Raw genomic sequence first — 25,060 nt, 5'->3', positions numbered from 1 at the left:
CCCTCATGCTCTGGAAGAGGACCCATCGGCGTAGTTGTCGTCGTCGATGGAGCGATGGCCTGCGGTGAGACCATCGACGCGATCACCTACGGCAAGACCACCTGAGGCCTCATCGACGATATTGATTTGGGCCCATGGGCCAATGGGTCAACATCGGCCTTTGGAAATCCCCCAACAAAGTCAACTGCTGGATCGAGAATGACCTTGGGCTGAGGCCCATCTACTGGGCCCAAGGCCTGTCGCTTTCCTAAGCTCCCGTGAAGTTCCATATCCTGCCCCAAAACGCTGCGTTTCAGCCAACCAACTAAATCATTTAGTTCTCCCAAGCGTGTTTCGATAATAGCTATGGCCTCTACAAAAGTTTCCTTATTCGGACCAACACCATCCCTGCAATTAACGTTGCTGCACTGACCCCTCTCTAAAGATGGAACACCACCAGACTTGGGCAATCATGTCATCTCTGACCCCTCCGCAACTCAAGGCTCCTCATGTTGACCTACTAGCGCCTCCTTGAATGGCGACGGAAGAACTCCATACAAAGGTTTCGCAAGTACAATCAAAACAACAACATCTCCTTTAACAACATCCTACAATATCACCATTAGGTTCCTCCAGCCCATACCACCTCTGCCTTCAGGGATAAAGATGAAACTCCTTCTCCCACCACCTTTATACTCCGTAAGAACCATGTAAGTCCCTTGAGCATTGGAGCAACTTTGAGTAATATAGCCTCTGTCCCCATCCCCATGAGTAGAGTAGAAGCCCCAACCTGTAGCCTTCAGACCACCCTCCAGAGCTCTACAAAACCACCTAGCAGTCCCCACCCCCACTCTCATATGTTTCACCCCTTTCCGCCATTTCTCACTCAAAAATACATAACGCCCATCCCTACCACCTCAAAAAGCTTAGCCTCAATCACAACACATTTCATGAAGGGCATTATCCAGTGCAACAAGACACTATCAAACACCCACAACCACCAACGTCAATGAAAAGGAAAACCGCAATATTCCTATGCCATTAACAGAAAGCTATCGATGAAGAAACACTAGCTGCGTGATATTTTGCACTTTTCCCCACCAATGACAGAACTTTTTCCTAAACAGGTAGTTTGATGTAGTACATTAAATTGTAAAGTTACTTTGTTGTAAAATAGATATAATGTTTTATATGAAATCACATTAATTTGTGAGTGTACTTTTATAAAATTTATTTGTGATTGTAACACTTCTCATCTAGTAATGTTGGCCTCTCGAATACAAGAAAAACGAACATTTATGACAAATTATTTGTAACAAAAATGATTATTTACGACGAAAATAAACTCATTTTAATAAAAAATAATTATTTTACAGGAAATAGCTCGTTTGTAATGTTTATCTAATGGGGTTGGGGTGAACATAGAACGTTTTTAATACCAAAAAAAATAAAAATAATAATAGAACATACAACGTTTTTCGTTCTTTGGTGATGGGAAAAGGAAAGAAAAAAGAAACAAAAGGGGAAATTTAACCGATCAAGTAAAGAAAAGAAAATAATTGTGGAACAATTAATTAACATAAGCCAACGAGAAAAATAATTAATAATAGAGCACTAAGATCCATAAACCATGTAGATTTACTTAATTTATATGTATAATGAAAGAAAGTCAAAAGGTTAATGTATCAAGGACTGTTGGGTCAGCAACATATATGTATTGTTTTTGCAAGAAAGAAATCCGGCCATAAAAAAATTAACCGACCAAATTAAAAAAACAAAACATTATCATCGGTTTGAAACTATTTTAATGAACCAAATCAAGACAAAAAAATAAAAAAATAAAAAAAAATACTACATTTTCTCCCCATAAATCGTCACCGATGATAAAAATCTATCAGACAATTGGACTCATTTTAAAATTTTGGAAATACTCATAAAAAGATAAAATTATCACCCTTTAGTAATACATGTTTCCTTCCTAGGGCTAGACAACTTGGAAAATTAATGATAAATAAAAACTTCATTGAAAACATATTTTTTTGAGAAATAACTTTTATTCTCTCTTGTTTTTACAAATCTCAATGTAAAATACATTTCAAATTTTTTTTTATTGAAATTATAATTTATTTTAGCTATCCACCTTTAGAAATTTTTACAAAATTCAATATTTTTTTTAAAAGAAAGAGCTATTTAAAAAGTAATCAAACATATCTGATCGACCTATTTCGTATAAAATTATATGATACGCGAAAATTAAGATATTTATAAATTTTTTTTTTATCAGCGTAGGATGTTTGAGAACAAAGTTCCGATGCACGTAAAGCCAAGATATTTATTATCAATAACATAATTAAATAGGCATGAAGGGAAGTGAGAACATACTATCATTAACTCAAAAATGCAATCCAAAACAAGAAAGAACAAAAAATAAAAAAAAAAGCACAAAAAAAAAACTAAACACAAAATATTTACAATTACATTAATTAACAAAACATGAAGACAAAAAAAAAAAACACACAAACTATCACCGCCACATCACCCATCAACTTCTAGTAAGCAAAGCTTTCGTAAGCTTCCACCATGCCATGACGGTGACACCGGGCCCTCCTCTCTGATTAAGGACCACCACACTCTCTCTGTCTCTCTCTCTTTCTCTCTCTCTCTCTCCTTTTCATGGTTTTTGTGGTGTCCACAGGCACGTCATAAGTAGCAGTTCTTGGTGCCCCGAGTCTGCCTTATCTTGATCTTATCTCCTTTGCGTCCTGGGAAAAAGAAATAATGGAAAATAAAAAAGCTTGTTTGGTAGGCCATCGCTGTTTCCCTCATTCCACGGCCATTCATCTTTCCTTGGTCTGCTCCTCAAATTTCTGGCCAAAACTTAAGTGCAGGGATCATTTCTAAGAGAATTTATATACCCAGAGACATGATAAATGAGAAGTTGTTTAATCGATGAGAAATTAAGAAAAAAGAAAAAGAAAAAGAAAACTAATCTGATCACTATCAAAACTATTTCTGCTTAATTCTGGTTACAACTGGGAATCCAAACTTATCAAACAGGACCTGTTGATTGTGTTTTCACAGCCAACTTCAACTCCTTCCTCCTAAATTTCTCTTAGCGGTGTGCGAGATGCAATTTCTTTTTTCTTGCACACCGCCGGAAGATCATGGAAAAAGACATGAAGAAACTAATAACTAAGTGTGTATTAATATTGATCATTCTTCGTCGGAGTTTTCCGGTCCCGGATACTCGTTTAAATCGGGCGTCTCCGAGACTCGACTAGGCTTCGGTTGCGATGCATGGAGAGCGCGCGCGGTCTGAAGGGCGTCGACTCTGGCTCCGACTTCGGTGGCTTTCTTGCGTATAGAAGCAGCGGAGATGTCCCGGAGCTCGTCATCGTCTTCTTGGAAGATTAAATCGGGAAAGTTAAGCCGAGCGGAAGGGCCTCGGAGATAGAACACGGCGGTGTCGTAGGCTCGTGCGGCGGCGACCGGAGTCGTGTAGGAGCCAAGCCAAATCCTAGACCTCTTGTTGGGCTCTCTAATCTCGGCCACCCACTTCCCCCACTTCCTCATCCTTATTCCCCTGTATGGCTTCTCCTGGTTTTGCCTCTGCTTTCGCTTTTCTACACTTGTTGACGTCGAACAACACGCAGCTCCTTCCATCACAGAATAATCACTACTCTAGCACCCCTAGCCTTTTTCCCTCCCTCTCTTACTTTCTCGTAAAATCTCAACAGCTACAGCATATAACCCAAAAACGAAAACAAAACCCAGGAAGATACCGTTTTCAGTTGCAGAAAGTCCATGCCACAAACAATTTCCTGGAATATGCAGAGTGCAATATATATATATATATATAGGGAAATGCAGAGAGAGAAAGAGGCGGGCTGGAGAGTTTCCTATTTGGCTGCTATAGTCTCTGTTCTGGGAACGGCCGCCACGTTGATCTTCCTTGAAGATAAGTCCAAAACTGGCCGACAAAATCCATCATCTCCCATCCCTTCTGTCTGATCTCTCCCTCCCTCTCTCTCTCCCTCTCTCTCTCTCTTATATAATAGTAGGTGACGCAATATGCATGTAAACTATATATATATATGTATATATATATTTTGCTGATCACTTTTGGTGGGTCTGAAAGGGCAATTTCTTTGGAGAGTTCATAAAAAAAGAAAAAGAAAAAAGAAAATGCACGTAGCGGTTTTGTGGGCATGTGAGAGCCGACTTGGATGGTTACGCCTCTTGTACGCAAGCAAACAATCAAAGCAACAACCCGACTCCAAAGCCCCCGCCCTTAATTTGATGCTCATTAAGATGCCTTTGTTTGTCGAACCATGACATAACCTTATACATGTTATTAATATCTTTAATTATATAAAAAATACTTTAATTATAAATAAATTTCATAAAAATAAATTCATAAAGTGAGATAATTTAATGTTGTATATTAAATTATAAAATTAATTTTATAATAAAATAAATCTAAAATATTATGTAAAATTATATCAGTTTTTCAATATGTTTCGTAGAATCTTTATATGATTGAAGAGTGAATGATGATGGTGACGAGGAGTTTGGTTTTTGTGGACAAGTGGGAGGTAGTTTTTGGGATAGAAAGAGAGAGGGGTCGGTGCTTAGATGGATTTTTGCGGCTGTGAAAATGAGTACTTCCGTCCACGCAAATGGCGAATGAACCTAGGCTGTGGAAATTACGAAGGTGGGGGGGCCACCTTTAATTTCTCTTTGGGAGGGTGGAAAAGTAAATTTTCCTTTTTTTTTTTTAAGTGCAGAAGGAATTCTGCACAACCTTCTTGTCATTAAGCATTGTTATTATTCTATCTCTTTCTAGCAGTGAGATCATAACACAGTTTAGAAAAATATAATATTATATATTCGGTTTCTGCCCACCTCCTCTTCTTCTTCTTCTTCTTCCTCCCCCTCCTCCTCCTTCCAACTCATTCTCTCTCCTCAAACCGTACCACCTTTTCCCTTATCTCTTTCCCCCTTTCTTTCTCAATTTCTCTTCTCTTTGACCAAACAAAAACTAGTGCCTCTAACATAGAGCTACCATGCATGCATCATCCGTCACGCGACGCGTCGATTGAACTCTCTATCCTCTTATTTTTCAAAATTTTTCATGCGTCAAATGAAAATTCTAACTCATGTAAAAAACACGCTATCGCTAACTCACATGGCATCTACGCACAATTTTATTGTAAGATTTAAATTGATTTTTTCCTATATTATTAATTTTAGCTCGAATTCTTCTATGTTTAAAAAAACTTTGATTACAAGCTTTTCTCTTTATTGGGAGAAGCTTGCGATCATATATGTTGTACGTCACTTGCAACTCACGACCACCTATAGATGCCTCTCGTCGCAATCCATCATCAACATTATTTTTTTTATCTCCTCTCTCTCAATGTGTGAACCTCATGAGATATCTCTCTCTTCTACTAAGAAGTATATCTCACTCCATCATTATAGTCATTTTAGATCCAATGTAACTCACTTTCTTGTGGTTCCCTAGCCTTATGGTGGTTGTTGTAAATGGAGATGTAAATGAAAATGAAGCCAATTAATCATATGCTTGAGCTATATATTGTTCGTACAAATCTTACCACAAAAAATAAAAATTTTACAAACTTCAAGACATGATTGGTGATACATCACTCATGATGTAATAAATATTAATTTAATTTAATTTTCTTTATTTTTAAATTTTAATTGAAAATTATTAGCATTATTTATTATAGAGTGCTTAATTAGCTTGCTAGCTAGCGGTGACTAACAATGATCAATATCTATCATAGAAACGTGGCACTTGGGTAATGGTTTGGCGAAAAGGTTCGAGGCAATCAGTTTCATTATTTTGACTTGTTAACTACTGAATAGCCTTATTATTTAAGAAGAGTTCGACAGCTAATTAAGTTTTATTAAATTATCTCATTAATGATGGAGATAGATGGCATGGAGGAATAATATATAGCTTAATTAGAAATCCACTCTATTAAATCGTCTTTCCAAGCTACACACATATATAAAAGTGCGACAACTATAGATACATCTCATAAAAATAAATTTATAATCTAAATTAACTTCATATGATATATTAGATCTATTTTACGATAACAATAATTTTACAATCTAACACAATACATCACATTACATCATATATTTATTTTTATAAAACCTCTTTATAATTATAGCATTTCTCTCATATATATATATATATATATATATATATATATATATATATATATATATACGCGTGTATAAATATATATATATATATAAATCACTGTTTCAAATAGGAATAAAAGTTAAATTTACTCAATATCAATTTATTTCTTTTAATACGAGTATGAAAGAAAAGTTTTATTAATATCCCATTCCTTAATGATGAAGGATTTCAAAATCCTCTCTATTAAACTAAAAATATGGTACGGCCACAAAATATTTTATAATAATAAACTCATAAATTAATATAATTTTATGGTAATTTTATGTCTACTTTACAATAAAATTAATTTTTTAATTTGACATATTAAATTTGTAGATTAGTAATGTATTAACTATATCAATAATAAATGCAAAATTAATTTTTTGGACATAAATACTTCACTTGTACCGAAGCACTGAATTGCAGAAGCTGCTATTGGAAAGAAATAATAAAACGAAGGGAAAGAAAAACTCAGCACTAAGCAATTGCTGCAAAAATCTGGAATGTGATAGCAACTGTACGTCTGCACTCTGCAATCATTCAAACTAAGCAAAAAATGAGACAGACACAAACTGTCAGATGTTGGCCAACGTTGGTATTACCCTTAATATATATATATATATATATATATATATATATAAATTGCATGAGAGAGAGAGAGAGAGAGAGAGAGAGAGAGACGGAAGAACTTGGAAGACGTAGGAATTTGGCTAACTGTCTAAATTGAGTCATCAGTCGGCAGCACCAGAAATCAGAATAAAATAAAAGAAATGGGTCAGTCTAGCTTGAGATCACTTTAGTTTTGCCTCTTGACTGCAAATTAATCATGTCAATCATGGACCAGGAATTCCCAGCAACAAGTGGACATATAATATTCTCATATCATGGAAGTGCTGCACTAAAATAGAACTCCTACACCTTTTCGTGCTTCTCATGTAAACATTATATAATCAAAAGTTGGTAGAAAAAACTCACTAAGATTGATGTTGTTCATGATGCGTTGCTTAATGTTATTGCATTGCCTTTTATCAGGCATCCATCTAGCTAGATCATGGACGATTGGGTGATGAATCTGCTGGTCACGGACTCTTTTTTTTTATGTGCTAGCCATATCTTCAGAGATGTCCTCCTTGGAGATGTTGGGTGCAAAACTCCATGCATATATAGCTAGGGTGAGGCTGGAAGTGGATGATATGGAGGCTTTGATCAGGTGCTGGTTTTAATGGACGTATCATCTCTTAGCTTGCTTCTGTTTTCTTATTGAGTCACAATGGAAGAAGAAAATTCATCTTCCTGTTTTTGTAAGAATGGGAAGTTAAAGTGCTGAATTCTATGGATGCAGTATTCGGGTGCTGCATGTTTTGGCTCACTGCACTCAGCGTTCAGATCTAGCTGCTGTGTATTGGGCTTTCTTCTCTGTTTTTGTAAGGGGCTGTTCAGCCCCATAATTCTTTTATTATTAAAAAGACATAAAAATAATAAAAAAAAAATTTACTTTTAGAAAAAGTAAAAACAAAAAGAGATGAAAAAAAATGGCCTCCTTAAACAAGGAGGGTTTTGTCATTTCCGACAGTCAATGAACAAAATCCTAAGCCACTCAGCCAAAACAATGAATCCTGAAATATTTGGTCAACAAACACAACCTGCAAGACTGACTGGGTTTTTCAATGACTTAGTCATTAACCCCAATTTATAAAAATAATAGCGAGCAACTACAATTGAACACGATGCACATAATGATTTTTCACTCCTTGCATGGAATAGCCGATATATTAGAAAAAAATTCTTCTCATCAGCCACTATTCACCACTCCACACCCCACACCCTATGAAAAACACTCCTACAGAAAATCACCCCCATACCCTATTAAAAAAAAAAAAAAAAAAAATTCATGTCATGTGTGGAGTGTGTGATGTGAACAGTTGCTGATTTGTAGCAAAACTCATGTTAGAAATCCATAGGAGCACATCCTTTTTGTCTACAACTTTGTAAAGCAACAAAACAGGTAAAATCCTAGTGGAAAATACGTGGTGCCTATGATGAAGATGGATTAAACAGAAAGTTATGAGCATGCTCATATAAGCTGAATGTTCAGACAAGTTTTCACAGATCGAAGAGTATTCTACAGCATATAATGTTCGACAAACTTCGTAAGTTTTTTTTTTTTGTACAAGTTATTATTGTCATACACTGAAAAATGTACCATAAATTGAAACTTATACAACAGGTTCAATCTAATAGTATTCTATAGGTTATGAAGAACTGATAAAAAAAAAGTATTCTATAGGTGTGAGCCTAAGGAAAACCTACTTGACATTGTTGGACATGCACATATAAGAGCAACAAATTAAAAAAATAATATTAATAGTAATATCAATAAATATTACGGTGATCATAATAATAATAATAATAATAATAAAGGCAGTTCATTATGGTGACATACCAGCCACCTGTTCTGTGAGAGCTGATAAAGGGAGAAGAGTTCAAGATTAGATCTGGCAATAGGTCACTGTTTTCATGCTACAAAAGAATACATACGATTTTTTCAGGCGTGTAACTTGCGTTCTTTGTGGTTGCTTCTAGTCCTGACCCTAAGCCTTGGAGCGAAGATGTCCACAGACGCTAAGATAATCAGTTCAAATTAGAGAACTCATAACCTCGATCAAAATTACAGTTAAATAATTAAGGATTTGTAAATGCAACAAAGTTCAAAGGTCTGCATTACATCACAAAACATCATCAGAGTCTGAGAACTATGTTAGGAAACTATATCACGCTAAGAAAGTTGTTTGCAACTAGGTTTCAAACTGGCTCAGTTTGTTGTTGCTCCTGATCAAGATCCTTAGCCCATTAAATGAACTCTTAACAAAATTATGTGTGGCTAAGGGCTGTAGATAACCTCTTCTATGTGCATGTGCGTGTGCATGCGCAGTCAAACTCATGCACTAATATCTGTTACAGATACTATTTACATCTAAAAAATTCATATATCACTACTACTTTAACATTCAGCTATTCAAACTTTAATACAACATTAAATATGAGTAGAAGAAATAAAATAGGTTGAGGTTCAAGTTCGTCTAAAACTCAACAAAGCTTCTTATCCCATCTATTTAAAGTGGGTAGCTATCTTCTGAGAAAATACATTAATAATTAATACAACCTTATCTAGGGCTGCATCTTCTAGAAAATCAAAGGATTGCTTTCCCTTAAAAACTTCTCTGCCACAGCAGATTCCTTTCAATCTATAACGTTGGTATTAGTTACCTATTTTTTAGCTATAGGGGTTTTATACATAAACTTTTAAGTAATTCAGGAAAAGAAGAACCACTGAATCAAAACCAGAATATAATATCATGGCACCAAGACAAAACCAACCAGACCATCGTTTAAAAAAGTGAAGCAACATGAAACTTACCTAATCAGCCTAGATATGCATGATTGTGCAAAAGTTTTGCTTCCTGAGGCATACTAAGTCTAGTCCTGCAGGCAAATATGAAATAAACGATGCGACAATAACTAAGCATCTTTCTGCCACTAATTCTAATTTCAGGACTAAACAACACACCAAGGCAAATTCTAAAACAGAAACTGGTCCTAATTGGATTGCAGCATCGCACCAATTCTCATTATAAAACCTTAATTAAGTTATATGCTTTTACTAACTCTACTTGAAAGAAATAAACATACTTGGATGATTTGGAGCAGACAAATGCTATTTCTGAAAAAACTCGAATACGACACTAATAGCAGCAACCTCGAGAGTTTGTTGATGAAAGAAACATTCAATTACAACCTTAAGCTCCTTCAAAGCGAACAGCCAAAATATCCCATAAGTGAAACATTGTCGTAATTTTTAGGCAAAGGTCAACCTATTAACACTGTATACTCCCAAACCAGTTAACTGCATATTAGGTGCTTCCGTTTTCAATATCTTCCCACCATTACCTATGCCTAATTCTTCTACTTTAAGCAAAACATACTGGTTCCATAAAAGAATTAAATGGCTCATAAATGCCTTGTATAACTCAAACCAAGAATGGCTATATCAGTAATACTCATCCTCCTCATCTTCACTATCCCACAACAAATTCTCCAGGTTCTCTTCCTCTGTTTCCCATTGCCCCCCTCTCTCTACCTCCTCCTCTACCACTTCAGAAAAAGCAGAAATCTTTACACCATTAATGCTGGTCCTCGCTGCAACAAGTTCATCCACTACATCGTCCAAAAAATGGCTCTCATTAGCAACATTGTCATCCAAACTAGTAACAGAGAACAGCTCATCCTCCTCCCTCCTCCTTTGACTCTTCGGCACCAAATCCTCCTCCGACACCTCCCCATTCTCCACCTGAATCCACGGGAACCACAAATCCGCATGCCTACCCAATGCCCTATCCCAATCCCCCACCACCACCGTCCCCAAATTCGCGTCCCTCGCCCTCCTCAACATCTCCGAGAAATCCGAATCGTCCGATACTAGAAATAACCAATCAACCCCTCGGCTCATCGAGTGTTGCATTTGCCTCTTCACCGCCCAATCCGCCGCCTGAGGCTTGTCCTCCACTGTCTTTACAAACACTCCGGCGCGCCTCAGCTCCGATGCCAACCCGTACCCAAGCTTCGGCGTAATCAACGACCTCTCTGCCTCGTTGTACTTGTGATTACCGGACACGAATCTCTCCTTGTAACGCTGCCGCTTCTTTCCCTTCAGCGACCTCATCCGGTTCAGCTTCTTCTGGCGCTCCCGCTCGTGGAGCTGCTTGAAGTGCTTCTTGAGGTCGAGATTGGTCTTACACTTGCGGCCGCAGACACCACAGATGTAGGGTTCGGACTGGATAGCCAGACCCTTGCGTTCCAAAATGTCCAACTGCTTGCGCTCACGCCGTTGCTCGAGTACCCACTGGGGCAAATGGATGAAGGCGTGGCGGTTGGCGTAGGCCGCGAAGTCAATCACATCGCCGAACCTTTGGGCCACCTGCTTCAGCGCCATGGCAGCCTGGTACGGCGGGCCCCGCGGGGGCTTGTTATCGAGGTCCCACAGAACCACAACCTTCTTCTGCTTTGGCGTATAGACCCCATGCCTGTTCTTGACCATGTCGATTTCTGAGGCCGCCGAGGATACGACCCCGTTGGAGGCGAAGCGTCTCGTTCTCCACAGACGTGGGGCTATAGATTGGGAGGAAGGAGGTATTGAAACGATGGGGAAGCTAAGGAAGTGAGATTGGGATGAAGGGAAGGTAGGCCTGTGGAGGAAAAGTGAAGGGAGATTGTCCATTGCCGTGACGAGAAGATTCATGGTTCATTATATGCTCTTCCTCTGCTCTCCGTTAGAGAAAGAGAAAGAAGTCAGAGCGATATTTGGCTTTCTCCTCCTCTTTGTGTGCTCGCCATTATCATATCTTCAGAGCTCAAGCTGGGACGATATCTCAATCCACAGGGTAGCATTCGCATCGATCGGTAATTGTTTTTAGATTTTTTTTTTTTTATTATTGTAATTTTTCATTTTTCGGTTCAGCTAGCAATATCTATTAATTTTTTCAAGAGATTTTTATTTTTATCGGCCCAGCACGTTTCGGAATGGAGTAGGCAAATGTTGTATAATTATTTAAAATAAATATATAAAATTTATATAAAAAATAATTAATTTTTTAAATAATTGTATGTATTTACACACTTTACAATTATATATAATATTATTCAAATCTGAGAGATTGTTGCACTTAATTAAATTCAAGCTTTCAACCTTGGAGGGAATATACCACTAATACTAAGACCTTTACCACTTATTTATAATCATTGGTATAATATAATTTGCTTTATAATATAAGTTTAAATTAAATTTATTTATAAAATAATCCTTATTATATCATTGGTGTATTTTTTTTTTAATATCATTGGTGTAAATTATATACACATAATTATATACTTATAATTTTTTATAATTTATTTTTATAACTGACCAATCTAATTGTGTTAATTTGATAAAATAATTTTAATTTAAAAAAGAATTCTAAAATAAATGTAAAAGAGTTGTAAGTTATTTTTATAATTTTAGATTTTAGTTATTAATTAACATATTGACTTTGAGGTAACCATGGGATAGACTATCAAAGCATTTTATTAGAACCACACAAGGATAAAAGATTTGATATATAGAAGATAATAGATAAGCATGCTGAAAGATTTCGTGCAACATATGGACGAAGAACATCGCAAACATAGAAAGAAAGACCAATGATGGAAATAAGACATTGATAACTACTTTTATTTAAGATATTACAAACGAATAATACTAGGTATAGTTTTAGAGTGTACAAACTTCAGGCACTATTATTTATAGTGAGGCTTATTCTTTTTTAAAATGAGTGTTCAATCCTTGCATACCCTAATACTAAATCTAACATTAGTTTCATACAAATACATTATTTATTTAGATTATTGAATTTCGAGGATCAATTAGGTTTAATTACTTTTAGTGAAAAAAGTTGTTTAGAAAACTATCAGCTAGCTTCTGACCAATGCGAACAGCAGAATTTGTATCCAAATGCAGGTGATCTGCTAAAAGGGTTGATCCCAAGGAATCAACGTGCACGACATTCTTCAGGTTTATATTCAGTTGAGCATCTCTTACATTGCTTAGGAAGTTTCCTTCTCCGGAACAAATTACAACCTGCAAAACACATGTAAATTTTTAGAATTTTTATAATGATTTGCAAAGGTGCACTATGTTGAAGTGTAACCAATTTGTAAAAAGAGAAATACTTTTGTTACAAATAAATTTTACAAAAATAAATCTACAAACTGACGTGATTTGATGTGGTATGTTAGATTGTAAAATTATTTTTATTATAAACAAGATCTAACATATCATATAAAATCATGTTAGTAAACTAATTGAACTAAGCAATAATAACTGAAAGAAATTAGTATGTACCAAAAGAATGGGGAGGTCAGGAGAGTAAAGATCGTCTCGAAGATCATTGAAGAACTTCTCCAGCCTTCCTTTATAGAGCATAGAGTCTTGCTCTCCACAATCACTCTCTCCTTGATACCAAAGCAGTGCACGAATATTACCACCAACACTTTCCCTCGCAGCTTTTGCTCTATCAACCAACTGATTGTATAGTATAGTACCCTTTTGCCACATTTCTATCTTTGTTCCTCCAACTGCGCAAGGGACCAGACCAATCACTCCAAAGTTTGGACGTTTTGCCAATATTTGATTGGAAAAGGGCATGCCTGGTCCCACCCCGCAGGTCTTCAAATTATCAATTTCCTTATGGAGAGGTTCACTAGCTATGTCCCAAGTCTTGTTTAAAGATAGTGTGAGGATGTTAGGGGTGGGATTGCATTGTGGAGGAAACATTCCATCCCACTTGAGCAAGTTGGTTTTGGTGTCATTGTAAATGCCTCCACGTCCGGCCATGTTGCTTTGTCCTGCTAAAAGGAATATGGTGTCGGGTTTGAGCCCTCCGGGTGTAACAGACCCAACATTAGGAACAAATACGAAGAAGATGAAGGAAAGAAACATCCTTTTTCTTGTCTTTTAGATATTGCAGGAGTAATAGTTGTGCAGTGATGGAAGAGAAGCAAGAGATCTTACATTTATATGAGTTGGAACTCCATTTTAGGTGTCGTACAGAGTGTATGATTTGTTTCTAACCCTCAACTCTCTAACTAAGAAAACAAATTACTAGTACTCAATATGAGGAATTTTCGACCACAAAAAAGATAGCATGTTCGCTTGTCTTGAGATCTTTTTATTTTAATTTAGGAAAATGATTGAGACATAATATTTTTTACAACATTTTTACTACCCATTGAGGCTATTTTCGTAAATATAATACTCTTTTCGTCACGCCCCGTACCATGGGAACCTTTTAACCTAAATCCATAATAATAAGAAAGCTTTAATATAATATTTCCTAACAAACCAAGTACCTAAAAAAAATTTTTTAAGTAAAATAAACTAAACTCTACCACGTCTCTAAAATCTCACCAATCAACTTATGCCACTTGACACTTATCTAACATTTATCTTTTAATCTTGTCACGTGCCATCTATTGATCCGGCTAACTGTCATAACTATCAAAGTCATATGAAAAAAATAATGAAGATAAATAGGTGAGTCCATCCATTCAGAGTGTGTAAACATGAGCAAGATGGTACAGAATGCATGCTATTAGTACATAACATAACAAAGATCATGTTTAAAGCGGTAACTAGCATGAAGTACAAGAAACGAGAAATGCAAGAGCTAGATATGTAATAATGTGCATGGTAATAGAGGATGAGCGTAATAATTAATAAATTAGTAGCAACTACCAAAAAGTGCACGAGACGAGAAGCACGATAAATGGGTAATCAAGTGGAAAGAATATGAAGGCCGATATTACGACCCTTTTTTTAATTATTATTATTATTATTATTATTATTTTAATAAAGTGGAGTGGGGATTTTGAACCAAGTTTTTCATTTGAATATGCCATCAGGTCATCAGGCTCTTGACGTATTATTATGACTTTTCAGTTGGCTAATTATGCCTCATTCATCTTTGATTGGTGAGAGCTGTACGACAGTCAAAACATATATATGGCCGACATAATTTGAAGAAAATAAATAATTTTTATAATTTTTAAATAGATAAATTTTACGCAAGTCTTTATGAAATTCTACTTTAAAAAAGTGTAAAAAAATCATTCTTTTTTAATAAGATTCACTTTTTTACAAAAGGCATATACTGGACTTGTACTTAGCATTATTTATAGACTTTTTTTTTTCAATAGAGTGAGCGGAACTTGTATACTCTAGTTAGGACTGTATGATCTAACATTACCCTAAAAAATGATTTTGGGTAAATAGTCCATGTAAGTACTCTTAGAAGAAAACAATCGAAGAAAGTTATATTGATTATAACTATGGGGAGCGGCTTCCAAACATGCAGCCAAATTTTAATTTAATTTTATGGGATTATTACGACAATTTCATTTTGGTTATAAATTAGCACCTGACAACTGGTACAGAGCATTCAATGTTCATAACTTTCTCAGAGAATTAATGACTTCCATGATATAACAATAATCAAATTTTACAAAATACTGAAAACTGATTTGTTTTCTCAGTTGTAGAGATGAGGCTAAAAATGAAGTTTATGCACTATCTTTTTGGTGGTCGAAAACTCCTGATATTGAGTGCTAGTAGAGCATTGTTAAAACTCTCTAGCTCTCTAAAACCCAATTCCCCTCCAACTTTAGACATGCACATTTTTTACAAGCTTCTCCATTGGATCTTATTATCATTATTTTTATACCCCTACCAAAACTTAGTAATGACAACGGCAATTTCTTGCACAATTTCTTAGGTAGTCTAAAAGCATTCATATGATAATTTGGAATAGCCTGGATCATAGCCTTAAGAAATAGCTTCCTTCCCCGAAGGTGACAACAATTAATTTTTCCAATTACTTATCTTTTGCCACACTTTATCTTTGATGTCTCTAAAAGTATTATTTCGAGACCTTCCAACCATAATAGGCAGTCCCAAATACTTCTCATAGTTATTTTGCAACATTTCCCCTATCTCCTTTGCTATCATTCCCTTCATAGAAGCTTTTGAATTTGGGCTAAAAACAAATGTAATTTTTTATTTATTTATTTAAACTCTGTCCAAACGCCTTTTCATACAACTCCAGAATACCACTAATCTTCTTCCACTCTACCCATCTTGCGTTCCCAAAAATAATAAAATCATTAGTAAAAAGAAGGTGGATCACTTTTGTCCCTCCTCTGGCAACATACACACCCTTTAATTCTTCCTTAGCTTAAGTCTGGTTTATCATAGTGCTCAACCCTTTAGTACACATAAGAATAAGTAGGGAAAATGTGGATCTCCCTATCTCAAACCCCTAGAAGGAATAATCATCTCCCCTAGATTGTCATTTGTCAAAACAACATACGAAACAAATGTAACACACCTCATAATCAGACTAAGCCACTGGTCTCCAAAGCCCAATTTTTTCATCATTACCTCAAGACAAGTCCATTATACTCTATCATATGCCTTTGAAATATCTAACTTTGGAGCCATACTACCCATTTTATCCTTCTGCCTCAATTTCATTGAATGAAAGACTTCATAAGCAGCAATAATGTTGTCATATATGAGTCTCCCTGGAATAAAAGCACTCTGACTTTTGGAAATTACATCGTTCAACACCACTTTCAGTCTATTGGCTATGGTTTTAGCTATAACCTTATACATAGTATTGCACAAACGTATAGGCCTAAAGTCATTAACTGTCTTGGGGTCTTTTACCTTGGGGATTAAAGCAACATAAGTATGGTTCAAAGACTTCTCCATGCCCCCACCATTAAGAAACTTAAGAGCTGCAGCACACACATCATCTCCTACAATGCTCCAATAAGTTTGGTAAAAGCAAGCCTCGAACCCATTAGACCCTAGGGATTTCTAGGGACCAATCAATTTCAAGGCTTCCTCCACATCAATTTCAAGGCTTCCTCCTCTTCCTCTCTTGTGAACTCTTTTTGTAAGAGGTCATTCATAGCTCTTGTCACACGAACTTCCAGAGCTTCTAGGCAAGTTTCAACCACACTATTGGATGGTGTTGCTGTTTTATATACCTCAAAAAAATGCTCCTTGAAAGCCTCAACAATTCCTTCTTGATCCATCCACATATTGGAGTGGGAATGAACTACTGATACAATCTAATTTCTTGTCCTTCTCTGAGTAGCACATGCATGGAAGAACTTTGTATTCTTATCCCCCATACTACACCAGTTCATCTTTGCTCTTTGCTTTCCATTTTATATCCTCCTGTTCCAATAAAACTCCAACATCTTTCTGTAGTTGTTTAAGCTCCTCAACATTCCGAGGCCCCTCCACATCTTGCACTTCTTTTATTCTCTTAGTCAATTGCTCAATATCATTCACATGATCCCTATCCTTCCTCTTGAACCAACTCACCAAAGCTCCACTACATGACCTCATAAGAGTTTGGACCTTCTCTATAGGATTAGATATTAAATCCTTTCCTGACCACCTTTATCTAAACATTTGTTCACACCCTTCATCTTTAATCCAACTAGTTTCAAATTTGAATGGGTATTTCTTTCTTCTCAACCTAAAGTCAAACCCAACCATAGATAATAGAGTAGGAATGTGGTCTAAGCATCTGCCTGCAAGCCCCTCCACTATTACCTCCTTAAACATTGATCTCCAAAGGTTGTTTGCCACACACCTATTTAGCCTTTCCTTTGTAAATGTATGGTTTGTAAGCTTATTACTCCATGTGAAAAATCCACCACTACAACCTAGATCAAACAAATTGTTTTCCTTTAGCACCTCTTGAAACTGACACATTTCGTTTTCAACCCTCTATATTCCCCCAACCTTCTCTGATTGAAATAAAATTTCATTAAAATCCCCAGCCACACACCTTGTTGCGTGATTCGTAGGTTTTAAACTTCTCAGTAATTCCCATTAATAATTCTTCTTCCCAGTATCAGGTATCCATAAAACCCTTAGAAAAACCACTCCCTTTTATTCCTCTCACCCTTGATTAACATGTTTATATGCCATTGAAAGTAATTCAATACTTCCACTTCATTCTCACTTTTCCAAAATAAAGCTAGACCACATCTCCTACACATTGGATCTACCACAAAGCAATCATCCATTTGCAATTTCCTTTTCAGACTCTCCAACATCCCTACATTAACCATAGTTTCCATCAAGAACACCAATTTGGCCTGCTTATCTTTTACCATTAGGCATCGGATAAAGATCTTGAACTGTCCGAGGGTTCCCAAGCCCTCGGTAGTTCCAACTTATGATTTTCATAATGTTAGGAATCCCCAACGAAAACTACCCTCCCATCTCCCTTTCTTGCTTTTTTCTCAGCAATTCCCAGCGAAAACTGCCCTCCACATGATCAAAAGCTCGTTTAGATAGAGATAGAGATGAAGTCACTCACCTATCGGGATTCTCCCTTGAGCTCCTCTCTTCTAGCAGCTCTTCATACCCCCTTTGTTTCTCCCCTGGTCAATGGAGCTCACAATCACTTCTTCTCCAGTGATCAAATCTAACTGGGCTAGGCTTGATGAAGACGTATTATCCATAGTCCTCTCTGTTTGTTTGGACAGAGTACTGTTGCATGGAGTTGTATTATAATGAGCCAGGCCTACTCCCTTCGAATCATCCGAAAGCCCATTCTCCTTCGATCCAACAACCACCAGTTCGTCCTCCTCCCCATCTTTCCTTTTTTCATCCTCACCTTCTCCCTCGACGCTTGAGCTCCATACTCCCTTCGATCATCATTCTCCCTCCGAAGCATCACACCATTCTCCTCCATCCCCGAAGTCACCCCTCTTTTGCTTTGCTCACCCCTCCTCTCATTCCACCTTCGATTTACAGCCATCGCTCTTAGCCACGTACTGTACTGAGACTCACCACCACTTCTATGAGAATTTCTAAGCTTCCCACTCATACATCCCTGCTTTCCATGGAGAATTCTCCCACAACGAAATCACATTTTCAGTAGTTTTTCATATTGTAGTGGCACCCATATTCTTCCTCCTTCTACATTCACTTTTCTCCCCTTTGCCATCGATTTCTTCATATCACACTTAATCTTCACCCTCAAATAGAGACACTAAGCCAGACCATCTTCTTGGACATCTACCTCTTTACCTTTCCGATTGAGCTTCCAATATGCTCTCTGATCCATTTATTCATATAACTCAGTGGGAGGTTAGTTTGAACCCAAAACTTCTCATAATCAAAATCCATCAGGTTCATCTGAGTATCACCATAATACTCTTTCAACACGAACAAATGGTTATCAAAGAGTCATGGACATCCTCCCAATACTCTATATTTATCGCTTGGATTTGCTAACATAATGACAAAACAGTTAAAACCAATCTCCTGAAATTCCATTGGTTTACCTACCTTCCTAATTTTCTCTATCGTCACTCTAACAGTTTCCCTTCCAATCTTCCTATCTGACCATATTTTTCCCACAATACTTCTTTCCCCTTTCATCTTAATCAACTCCACTTCACTGCAATTGACCTCAATAGGCCTATTCTCTTTCTCCCTTGGCTTCAGACGATCCCTGATCTCTTATATTTCCTCCATAACTCCCACTCTACCCACCTTGGTGAGCAGATACTCCACCTTCCTCCTCCAACAAAAGCAGGAACAGACTCAACAAACTCCATCTCAACCGCCTTCAGAAGACGGTTAAGAGAAGACTAGAAATTAGTCACTATTCTTTTGTAACATGAAACTTATCTAATCAACCTAGATATGCATAATTGTGCAAAAGCTTTGCTTCCTGAGGCATACTAAGACTAGTCGTGCAGAAAAATATGAAATAAATGATGTGACAATAACTAAGCATCTTTTTGCACTAATTCTAATTTCAGGACTAAAACAACGCACCAAGGAAAATCTAAAATAGAAGCGGGTCCTAATTGGATTGCAGCATCGCACCAATTCTCATTATAAAATATTAATGAAGTTATATGCTTTTACTAACTATATTCAAAAGAAAAAAACATACTTGGATGATTTTTCCTTTTTGATTTCCAGATTATTCCCTGGGATAGCACAAGCCCTCGACAATGAGTTTTCGCAAATATACCTTAGGTAATTCAGGGAGAAAATCTCCCAGTCCAATGGTCTCTAGAGATCAGGATCTCAAGAACCAAGAATTAAGGCATGGATGAAGCCAAGGGAGGCATCTCTTCGAAATCTGGGAACGCTCCCCCCCCCCTCCAAAAGGGTGCGGGTTTAAGGAAAGCGATGAAGAAGGCCATTCGAAGAATGGCATCATCCTTATCCATAGCAACGGCTGACCCCGAATCTGGTAGAGTCGCCATTGCAGCGGTGCAATGACGTTGCTACTCTCCTGCAAGTGCCTCTCAGTGGGGAGGGTCAAACAAACCACTTATGTCGCGGCTGGAGGGACCGAAGCTCCCAGCCTCGCTCCTCAGATCCCTGCTAGCTGTCTCGCAAGTGACACAAGGTCATCTTTCCTTGCCATAGGCCTTAGAAGGGCTGGAATGCCATTTACTGCCCCCAAAACGAAGAAGAATCCCCAAGAAATTTTGCCCCAAAACATATGAACGGTCGGGCGTGGTAAGGAACCGCGTGACATTGGTGTCGATCAACACCATGTCGATCTCAGCTTCACCAGAATGAGCTGTCGTCCAAGACAGTACGGTCGCCAACCTGGTCCCTTCCTTCCAGGATAACACACTAGATAGGCTCCTACTGTCAGGGACATACGACTAGATGGCCCTTCAGGGTACTCCCATCCCGAACTAGACATGAAGAAGAAGCCCCGGGGACCAATCTTTGATGTGAGAACAGAGCTCCTTTAGGCAGGAGATGTGCCTTTCGAAGCGTGCCTGGAAGTTGCGCAGGCTACCATCGAGGCGAAGCACCATGTACATAGACAGGAACTCCCTGGTTGTCAGGTCAAGGTACTCCTCTGGCCTTGAGCACAGCATCATGAAGAAAATCACATAATTTCTAACTGAAAGTCCCCAAGCATTCTGGTGAAGTTGCACCAGAGCAAGCCCCAAAAAGTCTAGGACATCTCGGATTGGGCAACAGAAAGGAAGGCGTGGCCCATTCACAAACATCATAGGAAATAGCATTCTGTCCGAGTCCACTGTGGCGACTTAGTGCCCAGGGATTTCCAGAACCATCGACTTTGGAATGTCATAGGTCCTCTTCAAAGGATGTAGACCGGCACCAGAGTCTGACGATTCCCAACCTTGGCCTTCGAAGTATAGAGGCCATCATCCAAAGGACTGAGAAGCATCCTTGGAAGCCATTCACAACATGTAGAGGAAGAAGAAGATGGAAAGCGAGATGAGCGATGTGAAGGAGACTTCATGAAAACCAACCAGAGAGAGCAATAAGAAGAACCACGGAGAAGGAAGAGACTCGAATAAGGAGCGATTAGAAGGGAACGAGAGTGAAGGGATGTGATATAAATAGAGGGGGCGTATCGGTTGAATTCCCACTCCAAGAACTGACATACGTTGTGAAAGGGAACGTCAAGAGCAAATCTCAAAGTTCACGCTGTGGATAATGATATGGGGGAGATGAACCGCTGCTCACGTCTCGAACATGAACACAAAAGCATCGCATGCGTGGGGAACATGGGCCAACCGCAATCAGGTGACGGCTTGTCCCCTCCCAAGTGTGGCAAGAAAGGTTGTAAGTAACGTGGGGAACAAACCGTTGCATTGTGAAATGGCCCACGATTAACCATGATGAAAGACTTTTGAATTCTCACCCCACGTGTGCAACATGAATTTGGGGGGTACACTGAGAAGGGAATAAATGCCCCTTCATGGGCTGTGCAAGGTTCACCCCACTTAAGGCCCAAACGGGCTAGCAAATAGTCCAATAGGGAAGGAAGGAAAGGGGTAGGCCAAGTCTTGCCCAAGAAGGCCCACCCAATGGGAACGAGGGTCACGTCACCAGCATGACTTGTAGCCTGCACTGGTAGACAACATACACGTCGCATTAAATGAATAAAGAAGCTATCATGCAAGGGACTAACATGCCGCATTAAATGAGCACCCGCTCACCCTTGCCACCAGGGTAGTGGGAACACCACCTCTCACTTGCCACTAAGGACAAGTAGAAGAGAGAGGGGACGGATTGTGCACATCATAACATAACAATGGTGGACATGATAGAAAGGAACCTGCAAACAGAGCGGCGCATGGTACAACTTAACACGATCTATTGATAACCGAGGGGACCACCTCGACCAAGTATACATATACATACCAATGTTGTGAATTCCATTCCGCACTAGCCAATATGGTCAGAATTGTCCTTTTCGGTGTAGTGTCTGGTACACTATACCACCTCGTTCTATTTTGCTCAAAATTCTGGCCATTCCAGTCCCGTTTTGGCCATTTCGGTTGGAATGAGCATTGGGTCCCCATTCCGTTTCAGATTGCTTTTGTAATTTTCTTGTACTTTGATGTCATTTTTGTAAATTTTAAATCCATAAGGTATTTAATTAATTCTAGAATATTAAATGTATTTATATAGTTGTAATTTTTTTGTAACTTTAAATATATCCCCCCATTCTCTCTCTCTCTTAAATATCATTATTTTTAATAATTTATTTGTTCTTTTTTTTCTTTGTTTTTGTGTCTCAACTCAATTTTGTGATTTTTTTAACATATATTCATTTTATAAATCTTCAATTCTTCCATATATATATATATATACACACACATATAAATGATATACACTTACATATATATATGTATTTATTCTATTAGTTGTTAGTTTATATATATATATATATATTTATATATAATATATAATTAATCTCGAAACGATATGGTAATGAAATACTTCGTTCCAGTGTCTTAAACGAAACGGTTACCGGAACGGTATTCAAAACTTTGATACATACACCAAGGACATAGGTAAGGGGGACTCTCTCCTCTCTTTGAACTTACAACCCGTATCCACTGTGAGCAAGGATACTGACGGAGAAGCTTGATGAATGAGATAAGATAATAATTTTGTGAATAGTAGTAATATTATTCGTGAATAGTAGTGAGATAATTTGAGTTAATGTTTTATGGGGTTTTGGGAAAGGAGAGAGAAAATGTTGAATAAAAAAAATACTATAAAGTTAAAATATTGTTGGAATATAGGTTTTTATATTATTTTTGTTTAGAGATTTGAAAATGTTGATGTTTTTTTTTTTTTGAAAATTTGGAAAAAGTGTAATAATTAGTTTAAAAAATTTTGTATTTGAATGATGTTTAGGAATGAGATGAGATGAGAATTTTGGGATAAAATATTTTTCCAAACAAGCCCTTAGGCATTGGACGTATCACATACCCATTGAGCCCCTTCCATTAAATCTTGCAAGCACAAAGGAATGAAGACATCCCGTTGCCCAGGGTATGAAACACGACATCAACAGAGATGAAGAAGGTATTGATACGATGGGGGAGCTAAGGAAGGGAGATTGAGATGAAGGGAAGGTAGGCCTATGGAGGAAAATTGTAGGGAGATTGTCCATTGCCGTGAGGAGAAGATTCATGGTTCATTATATACTCTTCCTCTGCTCTCCATTAGAGAAAAGAGAAAGAAGTCAGTATGATAGTTGGCTTTCTCATCCTGACTGGTTCTTCCCCTAGTGGAATAAGGCGCAAAAAAAAAGTCTAAAGTAGAATTTTTTTTAAAAAAAAAAAAAAAAAAAACTAATTAACTCAATGCATGAGAGAGCATAAAAAATATCAAATAGATATTATTTCATTATAAGTTTTAAAACTATCCCACATAATAATTATTTAAGGTACACTTATTCTAAGATTACACTCTTCTTATTAGTTTAATATATAATGTGAGAATTATAAATAGCAAAATCTAATTTTTAGGTGTTGATAAAAAATTTTTGTATGATCCTTTAAAGAGGCAAGGGCCACTCTTTTCCAAATGTTTTAAGTTATTTATAGAACTTTATTGAAAATAATGATTATAATTTCTTATAGGGCTCATTTAGATATTAAAAATATCTCAGAATATATATAAATAGTAATGAAATAATTTGAGTTAAGATATTTTATTAAGTTTTGAGAATGAGAAAAAAAAATTGATAATATCTGAGAATAGTTATACTCCCAAACGAGTCCTAAGAGTCTAAAGCATGTATTGTAAAACTAAATTTGATAAAATCCTCTAAATAAAAAATTTTCTAATAAAGGTAGTATAAAATCTTAATAAGTAATTTTACTTTGCAAAAGGATATGAATTATTTTTAAATAAAAATGAAATATAAAAATTAAAATTAAAATAAATTTATTTTATTTTATTTTATTTTTATATAAAAATAGCCTCAATCAAAATTCTTGCCTTCGGGCCCATACCTATTTAGCCGACCCTGTTTCTCATCCTCTTTGCGTGCTCGCCATTTCATCTATATGAAGGTACGAATATCTCAATTCACATCGATCGGTAATTGGTTTTAGGATTTGTCATTTTTATCATTCTATTTAAATATATATATTTACACATTAATATATACATTTAAATAAAATGATAAAAATTATAAATCACATATTAGTGTATAATGCTTGAGATGACAAGTAAAATTTTTCTTATTTTTCTTGTATTTTTACATTTTTCCATTGATTGTTGAGTTGACAATACTCTTTTAATTTTTTTTAGCAAAATGATAGATTTAGTCATACAAGGGCAAATTTCACGCACTTCTTTTGAGAAAGATAAAAAGAAAAATACTATTAAAAAATTGATTTGATTATGTGTCTTAAACTTTTTCACTCTTTCTTAAAGAGAGTACAAAGTCTATGTACACAGGAACTATACAAAATAAATGCCAAAGTAAATTTTTTCACTTTAAGATGTCAAATATCATCTCTCTTTATGTATAGTTTAAATTATAAATTAATACAAGATAATATATTTATAATTCTTTTATAACTGAAAGATTTAATTGTGCTAATTTAATAAGGTAATTTTGTAACCAAAAAAATAAATAACGTAATTTTAGTTTAAAATAGAATTATAAAATAAGTATAAAAGATTTGTAAGTTATCTTTATAATATTAGATTTTAGTTCTTAATTAACATATGGACTTTGAACTATATAGATGACAAAAAAATAGAGCCATCTTATTTTAGACCTCTACCCTTTTGACCTTTTCAATGTAACTTGTGTCGATTGGAGAAAGAATATAAAATTATAAATGACAAAACAATAGAGCCACTATTTCTTGCCATGCTAGATTACAAGACCGGTGAAGGGGAAAACATAAAAA

The 25,060-nt window shown here is 36.6% G+C and overlaps 3 protein-coding genes across 3 annotated transcripts; all 3 read right to left on the bottom strand.

The window, feature by feature from the left end:
• Positions 1-2,903: 2,903 nt before the first annotated feature.
• LOC121244034 (ethylene-responsive transcription factor RAP2-1-like) lies at positions 2,904-17,763 on the bottom strand. Its single transcript, XM_041142079.1, has 3 exons — positions 17,751-17,763; positions 9,417-9,420; positions 2,904-4,023 (listed from the first exon to the last, which is right to left on the bottom strand). The coding sequence occupies exon 3, from the start codon at positions 3,640-3,642 to the stop codon at positions 3,193-3,195; it is 450 nt and encodes a 149-aa protein (XP_040998013.1). The 5' UTR covers positions 3,643-4,023; positions 9,417-9,420; positions 17,751-17,763; the 3' UTR covers positions 2,904-3,192.
• Positions 9,969-11,671, bottom strand: LOC121244033. Its single transcript, XM_041142078.1, has one exon. It carries the CDS (start codon positions 11,493-11,495, stop codon positions 10,248-10,250), a length of 1,248 nt encoding a protein of 415 aa, XP_040998012.1. The 5' UTR covers positions 11,496-11,671; the 3' UTR covers positions 9,969-10,247.
• LOC121244141 (probable carbohydrate esterase At4g34215) lies at positions 12,672-13,730 on the bottom strand. Its single transcript, XM_041142182.1, has 2 exons — positions 13,134-13,730; positions 12,672-12,869 (listed from the first exon to the last, which is right to left on the bottom strand). Exons 1-2 carry the CDS (start codon positions 13,728-13,730, stop codon positions 12,672-12,674), a joined length of 795 nt encoding a protein of 264 aa, XP_040998116.1.
• Positions 17,764-25,060: the final 7,297 nt, after the last annotated feature.

The sequence above is a fragment of the Juglans microcarpa x Juglans regia genome, chromosome 8S (assembly GCF_004785595.1).
Source record: "Juglans microcarpa x Juglans regia isolate MS1-56 chromosome 8S, Jm3101_v1.0, whole genome shotgun sequence".
Classification (NCBI taxonomy): Eukaryota; Viridiplantae; Streptophyta; class Magnoliopsida; order Fagales; family Juglandaceae; genus Juglans; species Juglans microcarpa x Juglans regia.
The sequence above is the reverse complement of the archived record's forward strand: the minus strand, read 5'-3'. Positions and strand labels throughout refer to the sequence as shown.

Excerpts from the sequence above, each read along its gene's own strand:
- LOC121244141 (XM_041142182.1), bottom strand. The coding sequence starts at position 13,730 with ATGTTTCTTTCCTTCATCTTCTTCGTATTTGTTCCTAATGTTGGGTCT. Across the intron at positions 12,870-13,133 it reads CTGACCTCCCCATTCTTTTG|GTTGTAATTTGTTCCGGAGA; the intron begins GTACATACTAAT and ends TGTGTTTTGCAG.
- LOC121244034 (XM_041142079.1), bottom strand. The coding sequence starts at position 3,642 with ATGGAAGGAGCTGCGTGTTGTTCGACGTCAACAAGTGTAGAAAAGCGA.
- LOC121244033 (XM_041142078.1), bottom strand. The coding sequence starts at position 11,495 with ATGAATCTTCTCGTCACGGCAATGGACAATCTCCCTTCACTTTTCCTC.